This window comes from Ricinus communis, chromosome 10 (assembly GCF_019578655.1).
Source record: "Ricinus communis isolate WT05 ecotype wild-type chromosome 10, ASM1957865v1, whole genome shotgun sequence".
Lineage (NCBI taxonomy): Eukaryota > Viridiplantae > Streptophyta > Magnoliopsida > Malpighiales > Euphorbiaceae > Ricinus > Ricinus communis.
Window position 1 is genome coordinate 9,593,774 of NC_063265.1, and position 25,553 is coordinate 9,619,326.

A 25,553-nucleotide genomic window follows, 5' to 3' on the forward strand; every position below is an offset into this window, starting at 1 on the left:
CTCTCTTCTCAATTTCAAAGCTTTTCACAGTCGAGCTAAGGATGATTTAATCTTGGGGCTGATCGTTGATGATTGTCGAATGTTAATTAGTTCTATAAGCAACTTTTCTATTGCTTTTATTTATGGATATGCAAATGAGGCTGCTGGTATCTTATCTAGAGCATCGCATTCTTTATCAAGTCTTATGACTTGGGAGAATACTTGTTCGCCTGTTCAAATTATGTTAAGAGAAAGGGTTAATTTGCTTTTTAAATTTACGTTAAGATACAATCGATTTAATTTCTTTTAGTAAACAGTTTTGTTAAGTTATGCTCAAACATTAAATACATAAAATTTAAATATTTTTTAGTAAATAATTCTTTGAACCAGTGTCCAATGGTCAAATACATTCAACTTGAATTTTTAAAAAAAAAAATGATATAACATTATTAGTTTTTAATTGAATTATAAAATTAAAAATAATATTTATTTTATTAATTTACTGATGCAATATTTAATACACACTATACAAGAACGTGTCTGACAAAATATAAAATTCGGATTTAATTGATTTAAGGTATGGTCTATTTGTTAAGAAAATTGAAATTTGACTTATTTAATACTTAAAAAGTTGAGATTTGATTTATCTAATCCTTATAAAATTGATTAGATCCAAAAGTTTTAAATTTTTCTAAATATATTCTTATATAACGCCTCATTAGATATTCTGTTAATAAATTAATGAAATAAATTTTATTTTTAATTTTTGTAATTAAATTAAAACCTACAAATCTAATGTTATTTCACTTTTTAAAAAACTTTAAAATTGAATACATTTGACCATTAAACACAAATTCTCAGGAGACCCTTTACTAAAAAACTTAAATTTAATGTATTTGACTTTTGGATATAAATTTATAGAGCTATTTGCTAAAAAAATTAAATTGAACATATTTAATTATTGTACATAAATTTAGAAGGTAAATTGATCATTTGTAAAAAATGGAGAAGTGAATGATTGGAATGACTATATTGATAATTTGGTCGGTCTAATAGATATTTTTATTATTAATATAAAATAATAAATATATAGACTGATAGTAATTGATTAAATTTTAAGAATCCAAAACTATTAAAAAAAAACTAATAAAAATAACATATTTATAACATACAAAACAGTAGAATTTAAATAACCAAATAAGAAATCTGAGTACATACATAATCAATTGATTATAGGATCATAATATTTATTTTGTTTATTAAATTATGTAGTAAAATAGTAAAAGAGTGCAAGGAAACAAATCACAGGCATGTATGTTGAAATGATAAACCCAAAATCAATAATCTCTAGTGTTTCAATCTATTATTCTTTTTTTTTTTTTGTTACAAATAAAAATCTTACCACTTGAATCGGTTTTTTTTGGTTTAGTCACTTCATCTAAAGATCATTAATTTATGGTTGAGCTACACAGTTTGATCCGATGTTGAAAAGATTGGTTTATATATTTTATTAAATCTTCTCTACTTTTTTTATAAACCTAAACCAACATGAAATCTAAATTTCATTTTCGTTAGTGTTTTTGGGACTTCATTTTACTAGAATCTTAAATTTCAGCTCATCTTATTTCTTTCCTCCATCATTCTACTTTTCAAATATAACTCAGTTATATCATGCTTCATCTGCAATATAAAATATATTTATATTTTTTTATTAAATTTATAATATTTTATTTTTTTTATTATGCTAAAATATAAAAAATACATATCTTTAATTTATTTTATTAATTTATGAGTTTGATTGATTTTAATTTTTATTATTTCTAAATAAAATAATTGAAAATAATAAAAAATAATTATATTGTAAATTTAGAAAATATAAAAAACAAAGCATCTTGAAAAACATAATTTACACAAAATTATTACTATTATGATTTCTGCTGATATTAGTATATTTATGAAAAGTTAAAAAAGAAGAAGAATTTGTTGTTTTTTTAGACGGAGAAAATGTCCTTGAACAGAACCGGAACACTGGTGGCTTAGCGAATATAGGGTTAAGGCTTGTTTGTGTAAACCCAAAAGGGCCGAGCATAACCTTTGACCAAAGCCCAGATCCAAAACCACACAACATGCTACGGCACTGCCATCTCTGCGCGCCTTCTAAAATCTAAACGGATAAACCATCTCTGATCTTTCACTTGTCTTCTCTCTGGCCAAAGCAGCTGAGCTGAGAGCAAAACTTAAAAAAAAAAAGAAAAGTAAAGAAAAATGCTAGCGAACCCTAGCACAAGCAGTCTCCATACAATTCCATATCACCCACAAACCTCTCCTTCTTTTTCAAACTCCATTACTACTCGCTGCAAGCTTTTTCTCTCCCCAAATTGCCCTCGCTTTATCCATTCTTCATTTTCTAAGTTTCCTTCTCTATCTTTGCTGTTACCATGTAAAAGAGGTGAAAGGTTTAGTGCAAGAGCTCTGGAAGACCCGGAAATTACGGAGTCTGTTATAGTTGACGGGCCCCAGTTTTTCCCTCAAGCTGTTTCTGTTAAGATTCCATTTGGTGATAGACATGTGGGTCTCTTTTTTATTATTTTTGGGGTTTAATTCTTGAGTTTTCAGTTGGTTTTTGCTCCAAAATTGGAAAAAGTTTTTGTACTTGTCTCAGTTTGTACTTGACCAAGAACTGTTCCTTTGTGAATGTACTATGCATTTAGAACTGGTACAGTTTTAGAAGGCGGAGTGGGTTTGAATGATTTTTTAAATTTTAATATTGAGTGAAAAATCATTTTCTAGTGAGCTAAATTTTATATGAAAGAAGAGTTGTTACTTTTTGTAGATACTGGTGGAGACCGGCCATACTGGGAGACAAGCGAGTGGTTCTGTAATGGTGACTGATGGAGAAACTGTAAGTTCTGGCTTGCATACTTAGTTATTTGCAGAATAGCTTAAAATTTATAATTTGCTGGATATTTAAAGGATTCAGCTGCCATTTGTTTGTGGTTGTTTTCTTGTTATTTATTTTTTAAAAAGAAAAAAAAAACCTTGGTTGGTAAAGATTCTTTCCTTTGTCCCGAAAGCATTAGAAAGATTAGAGAGTGAATGGGGGGTGGGAGGTTGGTTAGAGAGACCTGATGGCTGTATTTGTTCCGGTGCAAAATAAAGAAACTAATCAACCTATATATACATTTGTTTGCCTATCAAGAATGAAGATAGCTGGGTTAGGAATTGTTGCAAAATCAACGAGTTGGTGGGCTGTAGTTCCTCTGCATAAAATATTTGGAGCACTCTCTTGTATGTTAACTTTTATTTGATTCATGTAATTCTTGTGTGAAAAATTTCATATTTGCAATCTTTATCTTTTGACTGACGGTTTCAAGGATGACTTTTCGTTTCTTGTTCATATCAACCATTTATTGATGCTTCTTTATGTAGATTGTCTACACAACTGTCTGTTTGGATGATGTTCCCAGTGAGCCTTCTGATTTTTTCCCTCTTTCTGTAAATTATCAAGAGCGTTTTTCAGCAGCAGGTCGAACTAGGTGTGTATTGCTATTTTTTTCCAGCTTTAATCATCTTACAAATTATTTGAAGAAAATGAGTATTTATTTTTCCCATAACTGCATCGGTCCAGTGGAGGATTTTTCAAACGAGAAGGAAGAGCAAAAGATCACGAGGTAATAGCCACCCCCTTACAAGTATATAGAATGCTTAACCAAGCTGCTAGCTGTAGGTGAAGCTATTGCCTTTTCACTATCAATTTCACAAGGTTTTATATTCATGTCACTTACATGTTTTGCAAACTATTTACATGCATGTATTTTCAGGTAATTAGCAGCCCCTGTTGGAATATCTGGAATGCTTGTTTCATGTTATTGGACATCACATTATTTATCAATAAAACAAAGAACATAACTTGAATAAATGTTAAAAAGTTTTGAGCATAATGTTCAAAATTTTGTTTCTTATAAAATGGTGTCAACTCTTTTTGACTGTTGATTGCTGCTTGGGGAATTTAAAATTTAAAACATCATATGGTCTGGTTTGCTGATGAGATACCATGTTAAGATACTTTCCTCAAGGATATGATAATTTCCCTTTAAGGAATTCAAATCTATCTCGTGGTACCTTTGAATTATCATTGATTATCTCTTGAAAAATTTGTATTGTGCTGCTTCTAGGTTCTCATATGCAGATTGATTGATAGGCCTTTACGCCCAACCATGCTAAAAGGTTTCTACCATGAGACTCAGATACTATCTTGGGTAATTACTATAAAATTCTTGAAATGTTTGATTTTCTTGGATACTATCTTGGATAAGTTCTATTTGAATTACTTGGAAGAATTTGATTTGCTCTGAAATAAGTTTTTGTTATCTTTGCTAACTATCAAAAGTTACTTTAAGGGCTTTAAACTCATTTTCCAGTCAAGTTTGCTAAAGGATACTTCTTTTAAATTCTCACATACAAAACTTGTAATTGCCGCACTATTTGCGGATGAAGACATATCACATATGTAATCGTGAGATACGACTCAATTATGTGCCCATTGAAGCAAGGTGCTAGGAAGTTGAATATGGATATTGGTCAAGTTTGAAGCATATTGCAAACTTGAGAGTTTTGGAATTGTGCTCTTAAGTTAACAAAAGGAATATAGTGAAAAAAGAAAGGAATGTATCAATCTGAACAATATTTTTGTGCAATAGAAACTGTCTGGCTTTTGCTTCAAAGACAATCATTTTCAAAGATTTCCCTAACCGGGTTTAAGATTATTTTATTTTCTTCAATTTAGACTCCATATTATAATTTATTATTTCTACTAAAAGAAAAAATCAAGTATGGAAGAGATGTAAGTAGTAGGTATTGGACTATCCTATTCTAGAAGATTTTGCCTTGAAACAACCATCTTGAGGGTCATTATGCTTAAAACAGTTAACAGGCATGGTAGTGTTACTTCTAATTTATAGGTTACCTGCTAATCAACCTACAAGATTACTACTGAACCATTTACGCTAATATCAGATAAGAGTTCAAATCCAATTTAGCTATGATTCGTTGGAAGACATACCTTCCCTCATCCTTGATTTGGTGTAAAATCCTCTTGAAAGTAACAGCTTCACCCTGGAAATCCTGTGTGGTTTTTTCATGCTTTTGGGAAGGAAGCATGAGAGATGCTTCTAGAAAAGTAGATGGAATTGAATTATTGATGTAATGGCCTAAGCAAGGGCATGCTGGTTGCTTGTGATGGTGGTAACTTCTTATATTATGATCCGAGTTCATGACCTATTTTGTTTAATGCTTATGAACATTCTGATAATCAATTGTTAATTTTCAGAATTTTCTAAACTTAATGTGCCGTTATTTTTACTTACTATGGCATTCTTGTGCTAAACTTTATATTAACTAACTGCAAACTACTGGCACCATGTTCTGACAGGTTTTGAGTTATGATGGTTTGCATTCCTCTGATGCCTTAGCAGTTACAGCAGCTGGAATAGCAGTGTAAGTGTTGCCATCAATATATTTTTTCCTCTCTATGCTTCTTAAATGCATATCTTTCTAATTTTTATGCTTAAATACCGCAGGGCTCTTTCAGAAGTGCCTACTACAAAAGCAATTGCTGGAGTTCGAGTTGGCCTTGTTGGTGATAAGTTCATTGTGAATCCAACAACCAAGGAGATGGAAGAGTCAAAGCTCGATTTGGTGATGGCAGGCACAGACAGTGCAATATTGATGATAGAGGTCAGCTGTTTGTAATTTTTTGAACTTCAGGTCCTTTGCTAGTGTATAGTTATTCTTTCTTATTTGGGTAATAGAAGTCTTTGGCAAGAGATAGCTGTTTTTACATTATAATCTTAGGCTGTGTTTGTTAGACAGGATGGAAAAAGTGGAGGGATTTGAATTCTGAAAACAATATAGTCTTGGTACATTTGTCTTCTACTTTGTACCTAGACTATATCGTTTTTAAATCTCTCCACTTTTTTATTCTCTCTAACAAATAGCTTTGATGTATCATTTGGAGTAGTTTTGCACTTTTAAATAGTTTTTTAGAAGTGTAAACACATTGATTGGATTTGGGTCTTACTTAAGAATATTTAACCATAAAACAACTAGAATCCTCTGTTGGAGAAAAGAAAAATGACTTAAGCCTTAGTGTTAAACTTCTATATGATGTGATTCAAACATGAACCAAGCACAACCTGTCTCCAACTTTCCTAACTCTATCTACCTTGTGTCAACACACGAGTATAAAAAGGCAAGTGTTTAACCCTATCAGGTACTTAGTTTTATGGTGTCTGGATATGATTATATTGTCTAGATGCTTTATGACAATGCTGTCTTTCATCCCAATCATTTATGGATTGTTTCTTTCCTCAAGTGAATAGTACAACAAAAGTGTAATTTAGACTCTGTAAGTGCCTCGACATTATGATGTATACTTATAGGGGTTGATTGTCAAGATACTAAAGGAATGGAACTTGTCTGCTAAAGCAATGTCACATTGCATTTAACCATTATGGTGATTTATCAATGGTTGGAAATGCATTGAAGAACTTATTTTTTACCTGTCCTTTAGCTTTTCTTTTTGTGGTTTAAATATCCTTTATATCCAATTACCTTTGTCCCATGCAGGGTTATTGCAATTTCCTCCCAGAAGAGAAGTTACTTGAAGCAGTACAAGTTGGGCAGGTTTGGTTGCTTATCTGCCTTTTCATGATTGCATGTCAGAATTTTTTATCCAACTTTTTTTCATCTTGTGTAGGTTATTTCTTTGGGACATACATTTATGGTTGTGATTCAAGCAATATGGAGCAATCTATAACTGCTTTCAAATTTTTTCTTAGTTAAAAAAATTAACTCAAAGGAGGTGGCAATCCATGTTCACAAGAAATTCTTACATTGCCTGAGGATTAAGATTTAGACTAGTGACTAATATACAAGACAATGATTCTACTGATGTTTAGGTTACATACGAATAGCGAATAATGATGATTTTGTTTCTTGTCTGTTGTTTGATAATGGCTTACTGTCTTTATGCGGAAGAGTAGCAATAAATACTAGTTACTTATCAATGTTTGTGGTTGGAATGTTTATCATTGTTGTTTATCCTGGTCATATGTTGTTATATAGCTTAAAACTCACTTCAAGTTACATGTGATATTCTCTTGTTGTTTCATTTTGTTTTTAGTTTGTTCCAGAACTGCAAAGAAATCCATATAGATATTTAAATGCTTGCCTGTTCACTAAAGTCAGGATGCAGTGCGGGCTATTTGCAATGAGGTGGACGCATTGGTGAAGAAGTGTGGGAAACCAAAAATGCATGATGCAATCAAGTTACCTCCTCCTGAGCTATATAAGCATGTGAAGGTATGATTTCTTTCATCCCTGTTTATTATTTCCTCATTGAAGTTTTTTGGTTACCCTGCATTTCTACCTAATTATTACTACCTTCCAGTTCCAAATTATGATCTTGCATTCTTTATAGGTTCAAAATTACTTATAAAGTAGAAGTGCTATGTACTAAGGATTGTTCACCTCTGTACAGTTTTATTTCAGGGGGAATGCATAATAATTGTCTAGAATATGCAAGATGCATCGAGCAAATATAATAATTCTGTGGCGTGTTCCACATCACTGATTGTTTTTTTTTTTTCCCAAACATCATTGGTCATTGCTGATTGTTGAATAAGCTTATATGTGCTCTTTCATCTTAAGATTTCTTCTCAAGCATGTACCATTCTAATAGATTGAAATGATAATATTACAAAGCTTAAGAAGTCCATTCCACTTTGTTCCGTTTCACTTGGCTAATAGATTTTGGATAACATACAAACTTAAATTGTTATTTCAAGTTTGCCATGCAAGCTTTGACATTATTTTGTTGATTGGAAGGACCTGGTCTCACAAAGCAGTCTGAGCTGATCATCCCAAGTATAGACTTCCAGTTGTCCTACCTGATCTTGTGATTCTGGCTATCAAGATCCTTATTGCCTTTTTAATCTGAAAATTATATCTCTGTTGGTATAGAACCGTTTCATTTGATTGCAACATTTATCAATAGATAAACAATTGTGATTGGTGACATTTCTAATTTGTCTTGGACAGGAAATCGCTGGTGATGAGTTAGTGAATGTGCTACAAATTAGGAACAAAATACCAAGAAGAAAGGCCCTCTCATCATTGGAAGAAAAGGTTATTAGCATACTTACGGAAGAGGGATTTGTAAGTAAGGATACTAGTTTTGGAACCACTGAAACGGTTGCAGATTTGCTCGAGGAAGAAGAGGAGGATGAGGAATTTGTTGTGGATGGTGAAGTAGATGAAGGTGATATCCACATAAAGCCAGTTTCACGTAAATCCTCTCCCTTGGTTAGTCTCAACTCAGTTTTAGTATGTTCTCCTGTTTGTGAAATTGATAATGAGTTCTTTTATGTAATTACTCTACCTGTCTTCTTTTCAACCAAGACTTTTAACCACGACTTTGGTTCTCTTCTAGCTGTACTCTGAGGTAGATGTGAAACTGGTATTCAAAGAAGTTACTGCTGAGTTCCTGCGCAGACGAATTGTAGAGGTATGTAAGACTACTGTCACTTTTAGTTGTTTTATCTCTATTATGCCTGCAGGTGTCTGTTTAAGAGAGCAGGAAACAAAAACAGAAGAAAATGGAAAGAATAGAATTAAGCTTACTTTCTACTGTTTGTTTAAATGGGGAAAGAAAGAGAGAAGTGAAAAGAGAAAATATCTAAGTTGTAATTGGGAGATTGTAATAAGATTAAGATAAACTTTTCTTGAACATGGTCTTCCTTCGATATATAACTTAGCTTGAGAGGAAATGTTCCGATGAGTCGAGATAAATTTTTATAAAATCTTACAAATATCCTTTTAAATTGTACTTCTATTATTTCTTGTCCTTAATTTTACGCCAAAGATAAGTAAGGGAAGTTAGAAGAATAATATGCTAACATTCCCTTCCCACTGGATTTTCTTTTCAAATTCTCTGGAATTTGTAGCGAATGGATATTTCTGCCTGAATTTTCTTGATAATTTAAACTTGGTAAACTTTGGATTGTTCTGGTGGACAAACTGTTGTTTGTTTTTTTTTACATATTACCTTCTTTTAAGAGCAAGCTCAAAACAATACGTCCCACACTAAGCCAAACCCTGAATATGTGCATAGTTTTTAGGACAAGAAGAAATATAATAGCTTCTGTTGTTTATTTCTATACCCATTAATCTCTATTTATAGGGTTTTACACATCTCTAAAAAGAAAGAATCTCTACTGCCTAATTTACAGTAATATGCATGATTGGCTCCTACAATCAAGAGTCAATACTAATTAACTCCTAAAATTAAGCCCTAAAAACATGGGAACAACTGTCAACACTCCCCCTCAAGATGGTGTATGTATATCAGCCATACCCATCTTGCATACAAAAGAGTGAAACAATCCAGTACATAGCCCCTTGGTAAATACATCAGCTAATTGATTTTTTGAATTTGTGTAGCTGATTCTGAGACTTTGATCTTCTAATTTTTCTTTGATGAAGAATCGATCAATCTCAACATGTTTTGTACGATCATGTTGTACTGGGTTATGAGCAATACTTATGGCTGCCTTATTATCACAATGTAACAACACACACTCTTCTTCTAGAAGATGTAGATCTTGCATTGACTTCTTAAGCCATAACAGTTCACATACTCCTTGCGCCATTGCTCTGTATTCTGCTTCAGCACTTGACCTAGCCACTACAGTTTGTTTCTTGCTTCTCCAAGTGACCAAATTTCCACCCATGAAGGCACAATAACCAGAAGTAGATCTTCTATCATTAGGAGAGCCCGCCCAATCAGCATCAGAATATGCTTCAATTTGTAAATGACCATTATTCACAAAAAGTATTCCTTTACCTGGACTAGACTTGAGATACCTTAAAATTCGAAAGACAACATCAAGATGTATAGTTCGGGGACTATGCATAAATTGGTTGACTATACTTACCGCATAAGCAATGTCAGGCGTGTATGAGAAAGATAAATCAATCTCCCAACCAGTCGTTGATATCGATCAATGTCAACTAATTCTCTGACATTTCTTTCAACCTATGATTAGCTTCAATGGGAGTGTCAACAGGTTTACAGCCTAGCATTCCTGTTTCCGTTAGCAAATCAAGGACATATTTTCTTTGGGAGATGAATATACCCTTTTCTGATCGAGCAACTTCTATCCCAAGAAAATATCGTAATTTACCCAGATCTTTGATCTCAAACTCCGTGGCCAAATACTTCTTCAGCCTGGTCATTTCTTCTTGATTATCACCTGTTATCACTATATCATCAACATATACAATGAAAATAGTAATCCTCCCTTGGAGATATTTGATGAACATAGTATGATCTGCATGGCTTTGTTTGTAACCAAAAGCAATGATTGCTTTACTGAACCTATCAAACCAAGCTCGAGGGGATTGTTTCAGACCATATAAGGCTTTCTTTAATCTGCATACCTTCCCTTCAGTTTTTTGATTGGAAAAACCTGGAGGAATTTCCATATAGACTTCTTCTTCCAAGTTACCATGTAGGAAGGCATTTTTAACATCGAACTGTTGAAGATCCCATCCAAGATTTGCAGCACAAGATAAGAGCACTCTTACTGAATTCATCTTGGCAATAGGTGCAAATGTTTCTTGGTAGTCAATGCCATAGGTTTGGGTGAAACCTTTTGCCACCAGTCGCGCCTTTAACCTTTCAATGGAGCCATCTGCCCTATGCTTCACTGTGAATACCCATTTACATCTTACTGGTTTTTTTTCTGAATGGCATGTCGACAACCTCCCATGTTCCATTCTTTACCAAGGCTTTCATTTCTTCTACCATAGCATATTTCCATTTAGGATCATTAACAGTTTCCTCCCATCCCTGTGGTATAGAGATAGAATGCAAAGAAGACAAGAAGGCTCTATAGGAAGGAGACAAATATTTATACGAAACAAAGTTAGAGATAGAGTGTTGAGTACAAGATCTAACTCCTTTCCTGACAGCTATTGGAAGATCAAGGTCATTATCACATGAATTAAAAGATGGAAGTTCATTAAACAAGTTAGAAGGAGGAGATAGATTACCTGAATCCACAGGAGTTGAGCCCGGGTTGGGTGATTGGCTATGAAGAGTAGTATCCTCCTTTTTCTTGCGTGAGTCCCTTAATAGATCAGGTTTGTCCAATCTTTTCCTTGCCTGTTCAAGTATTTTTTCAGCATCAGTTTGAACATGATCTCCATCATAAGTATTATCATCACTTCCGTGCTCCCCCTGACCATTATACATAGGCAACTCAAGTATAGGTTGACCAAGAGAAATCACATCTTCTATATGATCATTCTCCTCCTGAAGAGGTGATGGTGGATAAAAGGCTTCTGACTCCCGGAAGGTGACATCCATACTCACATACACCTTTCTAGACGAAGGGTGATAACATTTATATCCCTTTTGAGTAGGTGAATAGCCAATAAAAACACATTTTAAGGCTCTCGGATCTAGTTTTCCTCCATAGTTCTTATGCACAAAACAAACACATCCAAAAACCTTTGGAGAAATAATGTGAGAGTTATTGCCCTGCATAAGTTCTATAGGACACTTAAAATTCAAGGTTCTTAATGGCATACGATTGATTAAATAAGCAGCTGTAAGAATCGCATTACCCCAATAAGCCTTAGGAACATGCATGGCGAACATAAGAGCCCTAGCAACTTCTAAGAGATGCCTGTTCTTTCGTTCAGATACTCCATTTTGAGCAGCAGTATTAACACAACTAGTTTGGTGAATAATCCCATCAGTGTCTAAATAGCTATGGAAGGTTTTCTCCATATACTCCGTACCATTATCAGTTCGGAAAATTTTCACCTTAGCACTAAATTGTGTATTGATCATGCTATGGAAAGACTGAAAGCAAGAAAAAACTTCATTTTTGGCACGCATCAAATACACCCATGTCATCCTACTGTGGCAATCAATAAATGTCACAAACCATTTATATCCAGATAAAGAAACTACTGGGCTGGGGCCCCACACATCTGAATGAATCATCTCAAAAGGCACCAAACTTTTATTATTAGTTGGAGGATATGAAGTTCTAGTATGCTTAGCAAATTCACATGCATCACAAACTAAGGTCTTTAAATCACATTGCTTAAATAAATGAGGACGACACCTTTCTAAAACAGAAAATGAAGGGTGTCCTAAACGCCTATGCCATTGAATAATTTGATGAGGAGCTGATTTAGATTCACCTAGTAAAGCCTTAGAAATTGGTCCTTTATGTAACTGGTACAAGCCATTACGTACTCTACCATAGCCAATCATTTTCCCGGTGCTCAATTCCTGTATGACACAATGAGAAGGAAAAAATTCAATCTTATAGTTTAAATCTCTTGTAAGAGCACTAACAGATAACAAATTATGTGAGAAACCAAGAATATGCAAGGCAAGTGGTAGTTTAATAGATGAAGTACAACTTATAGAACCTTTCCCGATGATGGGAGACAAGGACCCATCCACAATACTGACTCTTTCATGACCTGAATAAGAATTGTAAGTGAAGAATTTTTTTCGAGAACTGGTCATATGATCCGATGCTCCAGAATCTAAAATCCATGATTCACTAGGAGTATCGCAGGTATTAGTATGCCCAGCATGTAAGGCTAGATGTGGTATACCTGAATGTGCAAGGTAAGATGAAGGAGTGGAAGTACTGGCTGCAGTGGAAGGGGATTCAAACTTAGCTATAAGAAGTTTAAGAGTTTTCAATTCTTCATTGGAAAGTCCACCAGAAGGGTTGATTTCTCTTGGCAATTCAATGTCAAGAGTTTCAGAGACATGAGCTTGAGGCCGTGTACTACCGGATTTTTTTCCCACTAGACCACGTGGTGGGCGACCATGAAGTTTCCAGCATGTTTCTCTAGTATGCCTTGGTTTACCACAATAGTCGCACCTTCTACTGTCTTGTTCTACGTCCTTCAGAGAGTCAATTCTAGTTGAATCAGGTTTCATGGATGATGATTCAGCCATCATAACTGATCTTTCAGTTGAAATAGTTGGCAGCATAGCATTTCGTCGGCTCTCTTCTTGCTGCACATGGCTATATGCTTGTCGCAAGGAGGGAAAAGGGTCACGTCCAAGTACTTGAACTCTGATCCGATCATACACATCATTTAATCCTGCCAGGAAGTCATACACACGTTCCTTTTCCATTATTTTATGGAACTTTGTTGCATCAGCTGTACAAGACGCTTGTAAATCTTGATAATAGTCAAGTTCTTGCCACAAGCCATTAATTTCAGAAAAATACTGGGCAATAGTCAGCTCACCTTGTTTGGTTTCATGAACTTTTTTCCGCAATTCATATACTTGGGCATCATTACCTGACTGGGAATAAGTTTGGGCAGCTGCATCCCAAATTTTCTGAGCTGTATCAAGGAGTAAATAGCCTCAAGCAATCTGTGGTTGCATTGAATTGAGCAACCATGACATGATGAGAGAGTTTTCTGAGTCCCATTTGCTGCATACAGGATCTGTTCCATCAAGTCTTCTTTTGTCATTATTGATGTAACTTTGCAATCCCCTAGCCTGAATAAATAGCAAGCATGATCGAGACCAAGCAAGATAATTCATTCCATCTAGTTTGACTGGACTGATTTGGAGAGAAGGGTTGTCATTCATAGTGGTTATCATGTTTCTACCACCATGCTCAGTAGGATTAGAAGATCCTTCCTTCTTTCCGTCAGACATGTCTAAAAAGCTGCTGGAATAAAAATTTGATTTGGTTGAAATATGCAGAGAGGCTGATACTAGGGTTAGCAATATGAGAGAGTCACCCTAAAGGGATCAAGCTCTGATACCATGAAGTTTTTAGGACAAGAAAAAATATAATAGCTTCTGTTGTTTATTTCTACACCCATTAATCTCTATTTATAGGGTTTCACACATCTCTAAAAAGAAAGAATCTCTACTGCCTAATTTACAGTAATATGCATGATTGGCTCCTACAATCAAGAGTCAATACTAATTAACTCCTAAAATTAAGCCCCAAAAACATGGGAACAACTGTCAACAATGTGCATCTTCGTCATCTTGTATAGAGAAACAATATAGAAAATTGCTAAATGATTTTAGTCTTTAGTGAGCCTCTAAATAATTTCTCAATTAAATAAAACCTTCATGAGCTGCAATGTTTAGAGGAATAAACTAAATCAGTAAACATAAATTTAATTCTTAAAACTTTGTTCAAGGGCTGCTTGCTATTGTTCATGCTATCAGCAAACATATTTTCTAACATCTCGAGTTCTTTTGGTCAATCACCAAAAAAGAATGCCATTATTGCAACAATGACAAGAAATTTTACAGCAAAACTGAAAATACAACAGACAGCCCAACTAAAACAGAGGTATCAACCCCCCAACTAATAAAAAAAATAAAAGAAATAAATGAAAACAATTAACCATCTTATCTGCTGCTGTTTCCCATATAACTTAGCAAAGTATTTTGCATCTTTGAGCACATTTTCAGAACACTATCCTTAATCTTCGCAAGCTTTTAGCTCCAGATTCCTTCTGCCCAAACACAACATCCTTCCTTTCCCTAATATACAAGGCACAGTGCAATCCTTGTTACCTGACAGAGATCGCTCCTGCATCTTGTTAAAATGTCTACAATTTTTCTTTTAATAACTTTTCTATTTGTTGTTTAATTATTTCTCTGCCACTTCAAATGAACATAGCTTTAGAACAGCATATTTAAGGTTCTTACCATGTGGAATATCTTGTAGTTTAAGGTTCTTACCATGTAGAATACTTCCTTTAATTTCTGGAGAGTTTTTTAATTTTTTCAGCCTAACACGATTGGTGCAGGTACTCATGTTTTGTGTTCATTTTACATTGCAATTATTACAGGGAGGAAAAAGAAGTGATGGGCGAAACGCGGATGGCATACGTCCTATTAACTCAAGATGTGGATTGCTTCCTAGGGCCCATGGAAGTGCTCTTTTCACCCGTGGAGAAACACAGGTTTTCCTAGGCGTATTCTTCTTCTAGAATGCATATCTATATCACCTAATTACATGCTGTTTCTTACAGCAGGTAATTGTCTGTCATGTATAGGGATCATTGTTAATCAATTCACCATTGTGTTCTTTCAAGTTCCTGTCAATGAAAGGGCATTGTTGACCATTTCAATCTTGTTGGTTGAAGATTGAAATGCTTCACAAATTCTGAAGTGAAGAATTTTTCTGGTTTGTGCATCAGTCCTTGTATTTGTGTGAGCAGACTCACTTAGCTGCCAAATTATGTGCTGTCTGTTACCTGTCTATCTCAGACATCCAATTGAGCATTGATTTTCAAGTATTTCTTCTCTAGGTTAAAGCGATAATACTCTGAGAATATCTCCTAATTCATTCAAATAATAATGGTTTGATGTGGTTTATTATTTCCCTTTGATCAGTTAAAATTGCCTTTTTTAGCACAGTTTGATGTCTTTGGTTAGGTTAGCAATAGTATCTTAAAAACTCATCATGGTTTATCTTATACTCATGAGTCTTATCAGTAGGTTTGAATGACAATGTCTAGCTATGCAGTTATATTGTATATTTGATTGTTGTTAGGTTTCTTATCCATGTTTATCTCTTGCAACTTCTTCCTTTTTACAGTCACTAGCAGTGGCCACACTTGGTGATAAACAGATGGCACAGAAAGTGGACAACCTTGTAGATGTGGATGAATTCAAGAGGTTCTACCTTCAGGTATCTTTGGGAGAGTTCACTTTCTATATGGTTATTTAGTGGCAGCTTGCAGAGGACATGCATGTTTCTTGCTGCTCATAGTTGTGAATTTCTTTTGCAGGATCACTTGGATTTCTTATTTTCTAATATCATCATCTTATTACCATATTTCTGAGCTTACAACGGTTCATCATCCAATAAATACGTGCATTGTTTTTTCCCCTTGTACCTGATTTTTCAAATAGCTCTCTTCAAACATAAGCTAATATTTCATCATCTTTTTCTATCTCTTTCTAGATCTTTTGGTTCCTAAGGATAAGAGTTACTTCAGAGATTTACATACTTGTTGTGCAGACTAAAAATATTGGCCTAGTCATTTCTTTTAAAATTAGCAATTGGAAGGAAAATTAATGAAAGCTTTAGATAAATTGTTGGTTTACTTGTTTTAAAATAAATAAAGATAAGGGGTGCATGTTGTCTTCATAACTTAAAAATATTATTTAAACATTTGTGTTGATTTTGACACTATAAGACCTTTTAACTGCTGAGTGTCAGTAATTATGATACACTGCTGAGCATGAGCTATTTGCATTCCCAGTTTTATCTTGGTGCAATTTGGAAGATTCAGAATTCTGCAAGTCACTTTATGAAGGCAAATTTTCTGCTATAGAGAATCTTCCAAGAAGTTCTTTTCTGAAAAATGCATATTCTTGGCCGTTGGAGATTAAGCCCCTCAAATGGGATCAAATTAACATCTAGTGATTTTAAAACAAAATTCTCAAAATGTAGTCCTTTTCCCTGCGTTCAACTTCAGTGACTGATAACTGACATTTTGTTGAGCTATTTAACAGTATTCTGTGTACATTTAACTCTTCCATTGTGGTTCCCTACATTCTGACCTCTTATCAATTGCCAATATTTAATCACAATAAATATGTAATATTTTCCTCGTACAAAATTAATCTCTGGCTGATGTGTATTTCAGCGTGCTGATGAGAAATATTCTTGTATATTTGATATGATGTAATTTTCCATTGTCGGAAAAGAAACTAACCATTAACATTTTCTTGTTCTAATGGTCAAGTACTCGTTTCCTCCATCTTCTGTTGGGGAGGTGGGCCGGATGGGGGCACCTAGTAGAAGAGAAATTGGACATGGGATGCTTGCAGAGAGAGCTCTTGAACCTATATTGCCTTCTGAAGCTGATTTTCCGTACACTATCCGAGTTGAGAGCACCATTACAGAAAGCAATGGCTCCTCAAGGTCAGAAGCAAGTTAGAGGTTTTGGTTGATCGTGTAATTAGATGGTTTTCCAACAGAATCTTCAGATGTTTTCTAATATTTTTTATAGTCAAACCTCTGTTTTTTGTCTGTAAATTGCACGTGAAGCCATTCAGTAACTGATTAGGTCTTATTTATTGTCAAACAGCATGGCCTCTGTTTGTGGAGGTTGCTTGGCATTACAAGATGCTGGAGTTCCAGTAAAATGCTCAATTGCTGGGATAGCAATGGGTATGGTCCTTGATACTGAAGAATTTGGCGGTGATGGAACACCACTTATTCTGTCTGATATAACTGGATCCGAAGATGCTTCTGGAGATATGGACTTTAAGGTATATGTTCTATTAATCTATTATTCTGGTAAGTTTAGTTATTATAAATAAATTTAAAAATGTTGCCAATTTGAGAAGCAGGAGCATGCTACTTTGCAGTAAAAGGCTATAAAAATTCATGTTTTCTAAAATGATAATTGCAGGTTGCTGGAAATGAGGATGGAGTAACTGCATTTCAGATGGACATAAAGGTAATAATCATCTACTTGTCCACATGTTTTATTTCATATAATAGTCTTCATGACAAGACATGCTTGTTTCACCTTAAGAACCCATATTGGAACACCAAATAATCAGAGAAAAAGAGGCATACTGATTTATATTGTTATAGCAGTTCACTTCCATGAGTTATTTGTCATAAGTAAAAACCATAATCAATTCCTGTCGTTATATGATAGGTTGGAGGAATCACTTTACCTGTTATGAGAAGGGCACTACTACAGGCTAGAGATGGCCGGAAGCATATTCTTGGTATAGCACATAGGCATTCTTCTCTTAAAGTTTCTGTATGTAGTTTTGCCAAATAGTTTATGGACCTTTTTATTTTAACCATAGCATGAGTGGTTTTATGATTATTTTAAAAGCTGTTTACACTGATTAAACATCATTAGCTGGGAGGAATTTCATTCAAGTATGGGTGGATGTCCTTTTATCTCATCCCTATTAGATTTAGCAGTTGTAGATAAATTGACAGTTTCTTATGGGACTGGAAGAAATATGCTCATCAACATTCTGTTGTGTCAACACTTGTTTGAAGTACTGATTCCAGAATGATCTAATATTCAGTCTAATTTTCTTTTTCAATGATCCAGCCGAAATGTTGAAATGCTCTCCTTCCCCTTCTAAAAGGCTGTCTAAGCATGCCCCATTGATTCATATGATGAAGGTTTGTTATCTGCAATTTCTTCTTTCCATTATTTGGCGTACAAGAGTTTACAATTGATCACGTTGATAGTGTTTCTTTCTTTAATTGGGAGATCCATGAATTGGGATCCTAATGCATATAGATACAAATGGTCTAATGGGAGCAAGAAATTTCAGGAACATTTGAGACATGTCATTTGTGAGCAGAAGAACAATTTTCTTTGAAACTTGAAACTTAAATCTGGTTATCTATGGTGCAAAAGCTTAGTAATTGACCACTATTATTTACAGGTCGATCCACAAAAAGTTAATATGATAATTGGTTCTGGAGGGAAGAAGGTGAGGAGTATCATAGAAGAAACAGGAGTCGAGGCTATTGACACAGATGATGATGGAACTGTAAGATTAACCAAGGAGCTTATCTTTGATCATTTTGTTTTGACATGATCATTAATGCAATTGTTTGACTATGAATTTTTCAGATAAAGATAACTGCTAAGGATTTGTCAAGTCTAGAGAAGTCCAAGTCTATTATTAGTAATCTTACTATGGTTCCAACTGTTGGTGATATCTATAGGTATGTCTTTTCTGCAAGCTTCTGCTTCATTTTCTTTTTCTCTTCTGGATAGTTTGGGACTTTATGCAGACCAAGAAGAAATTTAAATTAGCTTTTGTTGTCCCATTCAGGAGACATTATAAGATTGCATTAAAGATGTGCTTTAAATTTTGCAGACCAAGAAGATATTTAAATTAGCTTTTGTTGACCTATTCAGGAGACATTAAAAGATTGCATTAAAGATGTGTTAACAAGGGTCACCTAAGCAATGGGATTGTTGATTAGGATAGGATAGGTCTTAAATGCTAATCGTATGTATGTATCATCCTCAATTATCCATTGGCATTTTCTAGGATTGTTGCTCTTCGTATAAAATTGTTGCTTGATTGATTATACAATGATGAATATTTATGCTTTTTTTTTTTTGTTGTTTCCTTACTAATCAGGAATTGTGAAATCAAAACAATAGCTCCTTACGGAGTTTTTGTTGAGATAGCCCCAGGCCGCGAGGTAGATATTCATTAGCTTAAAAAAGTTTCCAATTTGCTTATGAAAGATTGTTCACTACTAACCCAAGCTTATTTCTTGCTTAAACACGTTTCTTTCTTTAATTTGTAGCTTCTCTACTTTCCCTAATCTTGTTAATTGCATTTCCAAGAGTTATCTATTGAAAATATCAACTTCGAAAAATTTTAGACTTCCTGTGGTCAAGAAAAGAGAAACTCCCAAGATTTTCTTAACTTTTGAAACTATTGCAGGGACTTTGCCATATAAGTGAACTGACTTCAAGTTGGTTGGCGAAGGCAGAAGATGTAAGTTAAGAGTTTCCTTTCATTACTTTCATTTAGCAGCCACAAGAAATATTTCTTCTATTACATAAAGATAATTTCTTACTGCTATCTTTTTTCAGGCTTTTAAAGTTGGAGACCGTGTTGATGTTAAACTTATTGAGGTGGGGTAACTTGCTTTCTTCTTTTTGTGACCTCCTCAAACCCAATAAGACACTTCTTCATTGAAAATCTTTTTCTCTTAAAAACTAGAACTAGTGTATCAGTTGACATTGGCAATGAGTAATTTAGCATTGATGTGACTGGCCTTCTTTCTTCTTCATTAGGAGCTGGTTTATGTTGATTAAGTAATTAAAAATATCAGTTGATGTTGGAGACCTTGGTATTTTGTTGTCATGTTTATTTCATGAAGCAATCATATGTATGGAATTATTCATCCTGTCATTGTTTGGGCTGGGTTGGTCTGTGAAGTCAGAAGTACACAATCTTTTCTAGATATCAGCAACCTTTTACTATTTCAGAATTCTTATCTGAAATTTTTGAAATATAAGTTTGTTAGGTTTTCTTGTAGACAGTATCTTTGTCTGACGTATGTGCTTTAAGCCAGTCCTAATCCTATGGTTTCCTTTGTCCTCATATTATCTTTAAGCCAATCATATGTTTTTATGTACCCTTGATATACTCATCGTTGCATGGTATTCATTCTGCTTATCCAAATGTTGCCTATAGGTCAAGTGTAACGGCTTGGTCTTTCCTTTAATATTTTCTTTTAACTAATTATTAAGATTCTGAATCCTTAGTGCTATGCAAAGAATTTGTCCACGGGTCTCTGGACACAATTTTTTTGCTGGAATATCACCTAGAATATCTGCTTAGCATGAGTGTCTTATACAGGTAAATGAGAAGGGACAACTTAAACTTAGCCGTAAGGCACTGCTTCCTGAGCCAACTGTAGAGAATCCCGATGGAAAGACAACTGATAAGGATTATCCTAAAGGAACTGTAAATTCTTCAAAGGTTGGTATAACTGAAGCGAAGATTGAACAGCTGAAAGGTGATACCAGTTCTCCAGAAGTTGCAACTTCTCCAAAAAGTAACGCAGTAGAGAACACTCCAGTACCACAAAAGAAGATTTACAAGAGAACAATCAGCTCTACAAAAAATGGGCCTAATACCAATAAAGACAGACCAAAAAAGGGCGGGAATAAAGTTGTCAGCGGTATTACTGCCAGTGATGGAAATACTTTGGTGAATGGGGAGGCCAAAATTGGATAACAAGCATGTTCTCAGCCTAATTCATTGACATGGAACTTATTGGTCCTTGTATTATGGTAAAGATGATGGACAAGCTGCGCCATTAACTGGAACTGAAGGTATGGCAGAGTTACCTCTCTCTCTCTTTTGTAGATACATACTTAGGGATGTATGCATGTCCATTTATTTAAGTGTGTCCTTGAATAGATCTCCACTCTTGCCAACTATGTTATGAATTACAATAATAACTCTAAAAGGAAGACCTTTTGCATCATAATGTATATTTAGATACGAAGTCAAAAAAGGGTGAGAGAATGGAAATATGTGCTGTTTGTTCTTTTTAAGTGTAAACTATGTGCATGTTAGGAGCAAAAAGTAGTTACATATTTATGAGTAAGAATAGGAATAAGAGAATAGTAGTGAACAGTTAATATAAACTGACAAGGAAAACTAAAACTGTCAGTCACAAAGAGAGATGAGAAAGAAGGAAAAAGCCATGGGCACCTTGCGGTAGAGGTTTGTAATTTTATTCACATATACCCAGAATGTATCAAACAGTACATTTGCATGTAGACGACTGCCTCAGATATTTTATCAAATTCCACCAATTGTTAACTGATTGCTTAGTTTCCACTTTATCAGTTGCAATAGATGTAGAATTGGATGACTATGATAAGTCATATTGGGTACTTATGAGAATTTCAACACACTTTTCCTTAATTGTGGGTTTAGAATTTGGATTGAATCACAATGTTCATGTCTTTGAAGCCATAGGATTAGGTATTCTTAATGCTTTGCTTTATGTTTTCAGACAAAAGTTAATGCAAAAGTTTGATTTTGCAAAAGCGTCATCGTTCATTTGTTTTTTCTTGTTAATTTTCTCTAACAGCTCAATTCATAACATGTTTTACTGAACAAATACGGAATGAGTAAAGCCTGTTGTTTCCTTGGTTAATAATATTCCTGAAATTCTGAGGATTAGCATTCTGATGAATTAGTGTTCAAATACTGGGAAGATAAAACAAATGCAGACTCGTGCATATTTAGCAGACAGATGCTTGCATATAAAAGAATAACAGAGCTGATTTTTATTTCTCTTTGCTAGGAAGTAGTTAATCAGCAACATGTTGCCATCTTGGAAAGCCTGCTAAAGCTGAAGGATTATAATGCTAAGTGGCTCTCTTGTTTCCTGAGAGAAAGAAAGGCAGGTTAATATCTATCTTCTGAAAGAATGGATTCTTCTTACCCAATTGTATAAAACACTTTTTTCTGCAGAGGAAAACATCTCACAATGATAGAATCGGGAAATTTTTGGTGCATCTTTCATCGAAGGTTTTGTGACAAGAACTTTTTCCCCGTGTATTATTATCGTTATTTTTTTTTCCCAGTGCTACTCTGTGAAGCTACCCGGATTGATATAAAATCTATGCTCATCTCCCGGAAAGCACTTCTTGTATTCTTTGATTATCACACATATAGCTCCAATGCTGCCTGGCCGTCAATCTTGGACTAGTAACTTATGATTCATAAGCCATGGATGCTTATAGGTGAAGTCTGGATATGATTGTTGTGCTGTAAAAGCTTTTGCATCTAAAAGAGACTTTTAGGAGCATTTTCTTATTGCAATTGAAATGAAATCATGAAGATATCCTCGTCCTATTTTTAAAATTCCCATTTTTATTTCTTTTATTTCATCATTCAGACATTTCAACAAACACTTAAAAACTAGAAATCCAGTTTGCACCAAGGGTCAAATATATCAAGAACAACCATCATTTCGAAAATGGAATTACAAGAAATTGGAGTTCAATAGTCTAGTAAAATACCTCAAGTCTTCTTTACATCCATATATTTACTAATAAGCTAATTTGTCATCTTAGTTTTTGCAGTTTATAGAAGAAAAATCATTGAATGATAAGATGCTTAAAGAATCAAAATAAACTAATATAAATTGAACTAAATCAATCAGATTTAAGCTTTGGGCTTGCCAATATTATTGGTTCAGCATACCCAAGCTGAAAGTATTTAATGTTTTCATTAGAAGCTGCAATCCATTCTGAATAATTTAAAAGATGAATGTATACTTCAGGCAAAAATAGTAAATATATCTATAATTTACAATATATAATGTTCTTATATGATGGAATAATTTTGATAATTTATTAATTATAATTTATATGAATTGATATTGGAAAAAAAAATTAATATGTTTGTACGACCCGATCTATGGATCCGTGACCGACATTAGAAATGGGTGGACTTAAGGCTATCGAAATCCGTAGCAAGCTTAACTAGTTAGTGATCTAAATAATCGCATAAATGAATATGTACTTTTTAAATAAACCAACAGTTCATTTACAAATCACTACATAGTTAAATTAATCTTTCAGCTAGATTATTAAAAAAGTTTTCATAATTTTGAACAAACGAGGATAAAATATAAAGTATCAAGTACACTACTGCATAGAGTATAGAATTTTAAATAATTTGAAATACAAGAGTTAAGATTTAGCTATAAGAAGCCCAAAGAGGAAGGGAAGTCGGGCCGTAAAAAGAAGTCGGCGGAGAACATAGCTGTCACCTGAAAAATTTAAAATTGAAACTGTTAAACTTGGAAGTAAGTTAAAATCATATATCTAAAATAAAGCAGATATAAATATACATATATACAATGATTGATAAAATAATGTCGAACATCACACATAATAAGTGGGTGCCATAGCATAGTTTAAAAGTAAATAATTTTTAACTCGTAAGGGACGAGCACTTCAACAGAACTCTAACCTCAATACTAGCAGTCTTTTGGCTCTCTTAATAGTAGTGGCATCCAGAGAGCGAAGCTCAATTAGGGTCTTTAAATTCAGTCTGGTCACTTGATTCCTAATATAGCCGGCACCCAGAGAGCAACGCTCGACCAGAGACTTTTCCTTCGACAATCAAATTCTTAAGCCCAAAGAATTATACTCAACCAGGGCAAATTCGAAAAATATTCTTTTCCTACCTGTATCTGATTAATACCATTGCCCACACGGTCCTGATGCAACCCATCAGGTGACATGTTCTACGGCCGTTTTATCCGGAGTCAATATGCTATTATAATATCGATAATGTGAAAAATGACGTAAATAGCAAGCAATTTAACTATTGTTCAATAACTTATTAAATAATATTAAACAACACATATATTGCAGTAAACTTAATTAATTAAGTAAATATTAAATAAATAATTAAATTCATAAATCGATTATTTAGATGAATAAATAAATAACTAATTTAGATTTATAAATAAATTAATTGGATAAATAATAAATAAATAATTCAAATCTATAAATTAATTAATTAAATATAGAATAGGAAGTTTTCAAGCAACATCCACAATAACAAAATATATATAAATAAATAAATAAATAAATATATATATATATATATATATATAAATTTGGCATGCACATATGTAGAGGATATATAATTTTTACTCACAATTTTGCCGCGCTCTGCAGTCTGCTCTTATACCTCAGGTGGAGCTGACTGAAATGATGGATTATCTATTCACGAAAATAACTTAATTAATAAGATATTATATTTTTTTTATAATGTTATATTATTATTTAACTTTTAATAAAGAAAAGGGTGAAAAATACAAATAAATCCCCCCAAATAAGTTGCTACAATGACACTCATGATCAAATTATTTTTATTTTATTATTTATTTATTTATGTATATATAAAATAAATAAATTATCATATTACTTAATATAATATTAATTTCAAGTTAAATAGAAAATAAATGTTTTAAATAAAACTAATGTGAATGTAAATAAAATTGACTACTCTTTTAAAAGCACAAATTTAAATTTAAAATTTACCAAATTACCTCTGATATAAGTTGAAGCAATTAAAATTTAAAATCACAGGTATTATAATATTATTTATATATTAAAAAGGTTATTTAATTATAAATTATTTATTATCTAAAAGTAAGTTTATAATAATTTTAAGAAAATATTTTATATAAATTATTACTTTTAATATAAGTAGTAATTATATAAAATTAATTTCAATTATGATATATAATTTGCATAAAATCATAAAAAATACCCTTAAATATCTTAAATTCTTGAAAATAAAAAAATGAATCCCATTGCTTAATAACGATAATAAAATATAAATTATATTTTAATAAAAATAATTTAGAAATATTTAATAAATTAACATAAAAATATAGCCTTTTTAAAAATAATGGCTTTTAGAATAAAATTTATTTTTAATTAAAAATTCAATTATTTACTATATAGAGATAAATTTGCCAAAATTTTTAAATTATTGTTTTCAATAAGACTATTATCTAAAATTAATTAGGCATGTAAATGAATCAAACTAAATAAATTTGAGTTTGGTTCATTATTATCTTATACAAACTCAAACCGAGCTCAATTCCATTTTAATAAATTCAAATTCAACTCGAACTTATTAATATTTTTCTTAAATTTATTTTTAAATTTAACTTAAATTTTTACTTTATTTCTTTATTTTAAAAAATTATCTATTAAATTATTATTTAATATTTAATACAAGTTAATTATAAAGTATAATAAAAAATAAAAATACTTCTACAAATTAGTATATTACATACTAAAATAATTATTACATAAAATATATTTTAAATTCTTTACACTTTATTAACAAATTTATTAATGAATTAATTTATAAATAAGTTTGCGAGTCTGTAAACGAGAAT

General features: G+C 33.0%; 1 protein-coding gene across 2 annotated transcripts; it reads left to right on the forward strand.

The window, feature by feature from the left end:
- Positions 1-2,051: 2,051 nt before the first annotated feature.
- LOC8286492 (probable polyribonucleotide nucleotidyltransferase 1, chloroplastic) lies at positions 2,052-22,483 on the forward strand. Of its 2 annotated transcripts, none has more exons than XM_048380106.1 (25): positions 2,052-2,547; positions 2,813-2,881; positions 3,409-3,515; positions 3,608-3,650; positions 4,155-4,238; positions 5,411-5,475; positions 5,559-5,715; positions 6,607-6,663; positions 7,228-7,341; positions 8,080-8,343; positions 8,471-8,545; positions 14,917-15,030; positions 15,669-15,761; positions 16,825-17,003; positions 17,170-17,353; positions 17,497-17,544; positions 17,752-17,824; positions 18,166-18,239; positions 18,509-18,616; positions 18,700-18,794; positions 19,220-19,283; positions 19,532-19,585; positions 19,684-19,725; positions 20,456-20,934; positions 21,928-22,483. In XM_048380106.1, exons 1-24 carry the CDS (start codon positions 2,245-2,247, stop codon positions 20,834-20,836), a joined length of 2,847 nt encoding a protein of 948 aa, XP_048236063.1. In that variant the 5' UTR covers positions 2,052-2,244; the 3' UTR covers positions 20,837-20,934; positions 21,928-22,483. The 2 variants fall into 2 exon arrangements, with proteins under 2 accessions (XP_048236063.1, XP_002525684.2); XM_002525638.4 differs by having other exon boundaries at positions 2,053-2,547; positions 21,921-22,483.
- The last annotated feature ends 3,070 nt before the right edge of the window (positions 22,484-25,553 follow it).

Bases quoted from the DNA above. Each gene is read 5' to 3' on its own strand.
- LOC8286492 (XM_048380106.1), top strand. From the start codon at position 2,245: ATGCTAGCGAACCCTAGCACAAGCAGTCTCCATACAATTCCATATCAC. The intron at 3,651-4,154 runs GTAATAGCCACC...TGCTGCTTCTAG, and splicing joins GAAGAGCAAAAGATCACGAG to GTTCTCATATGCAGATTGAT. The intron at 5,476-5,558 runs GTAAGTGTTGCC...TAAATACCGCAG, and splicing joins ACAGCAGCTGGAATAGCAGT to GGCTCTTTCAGAAGTGCCTA.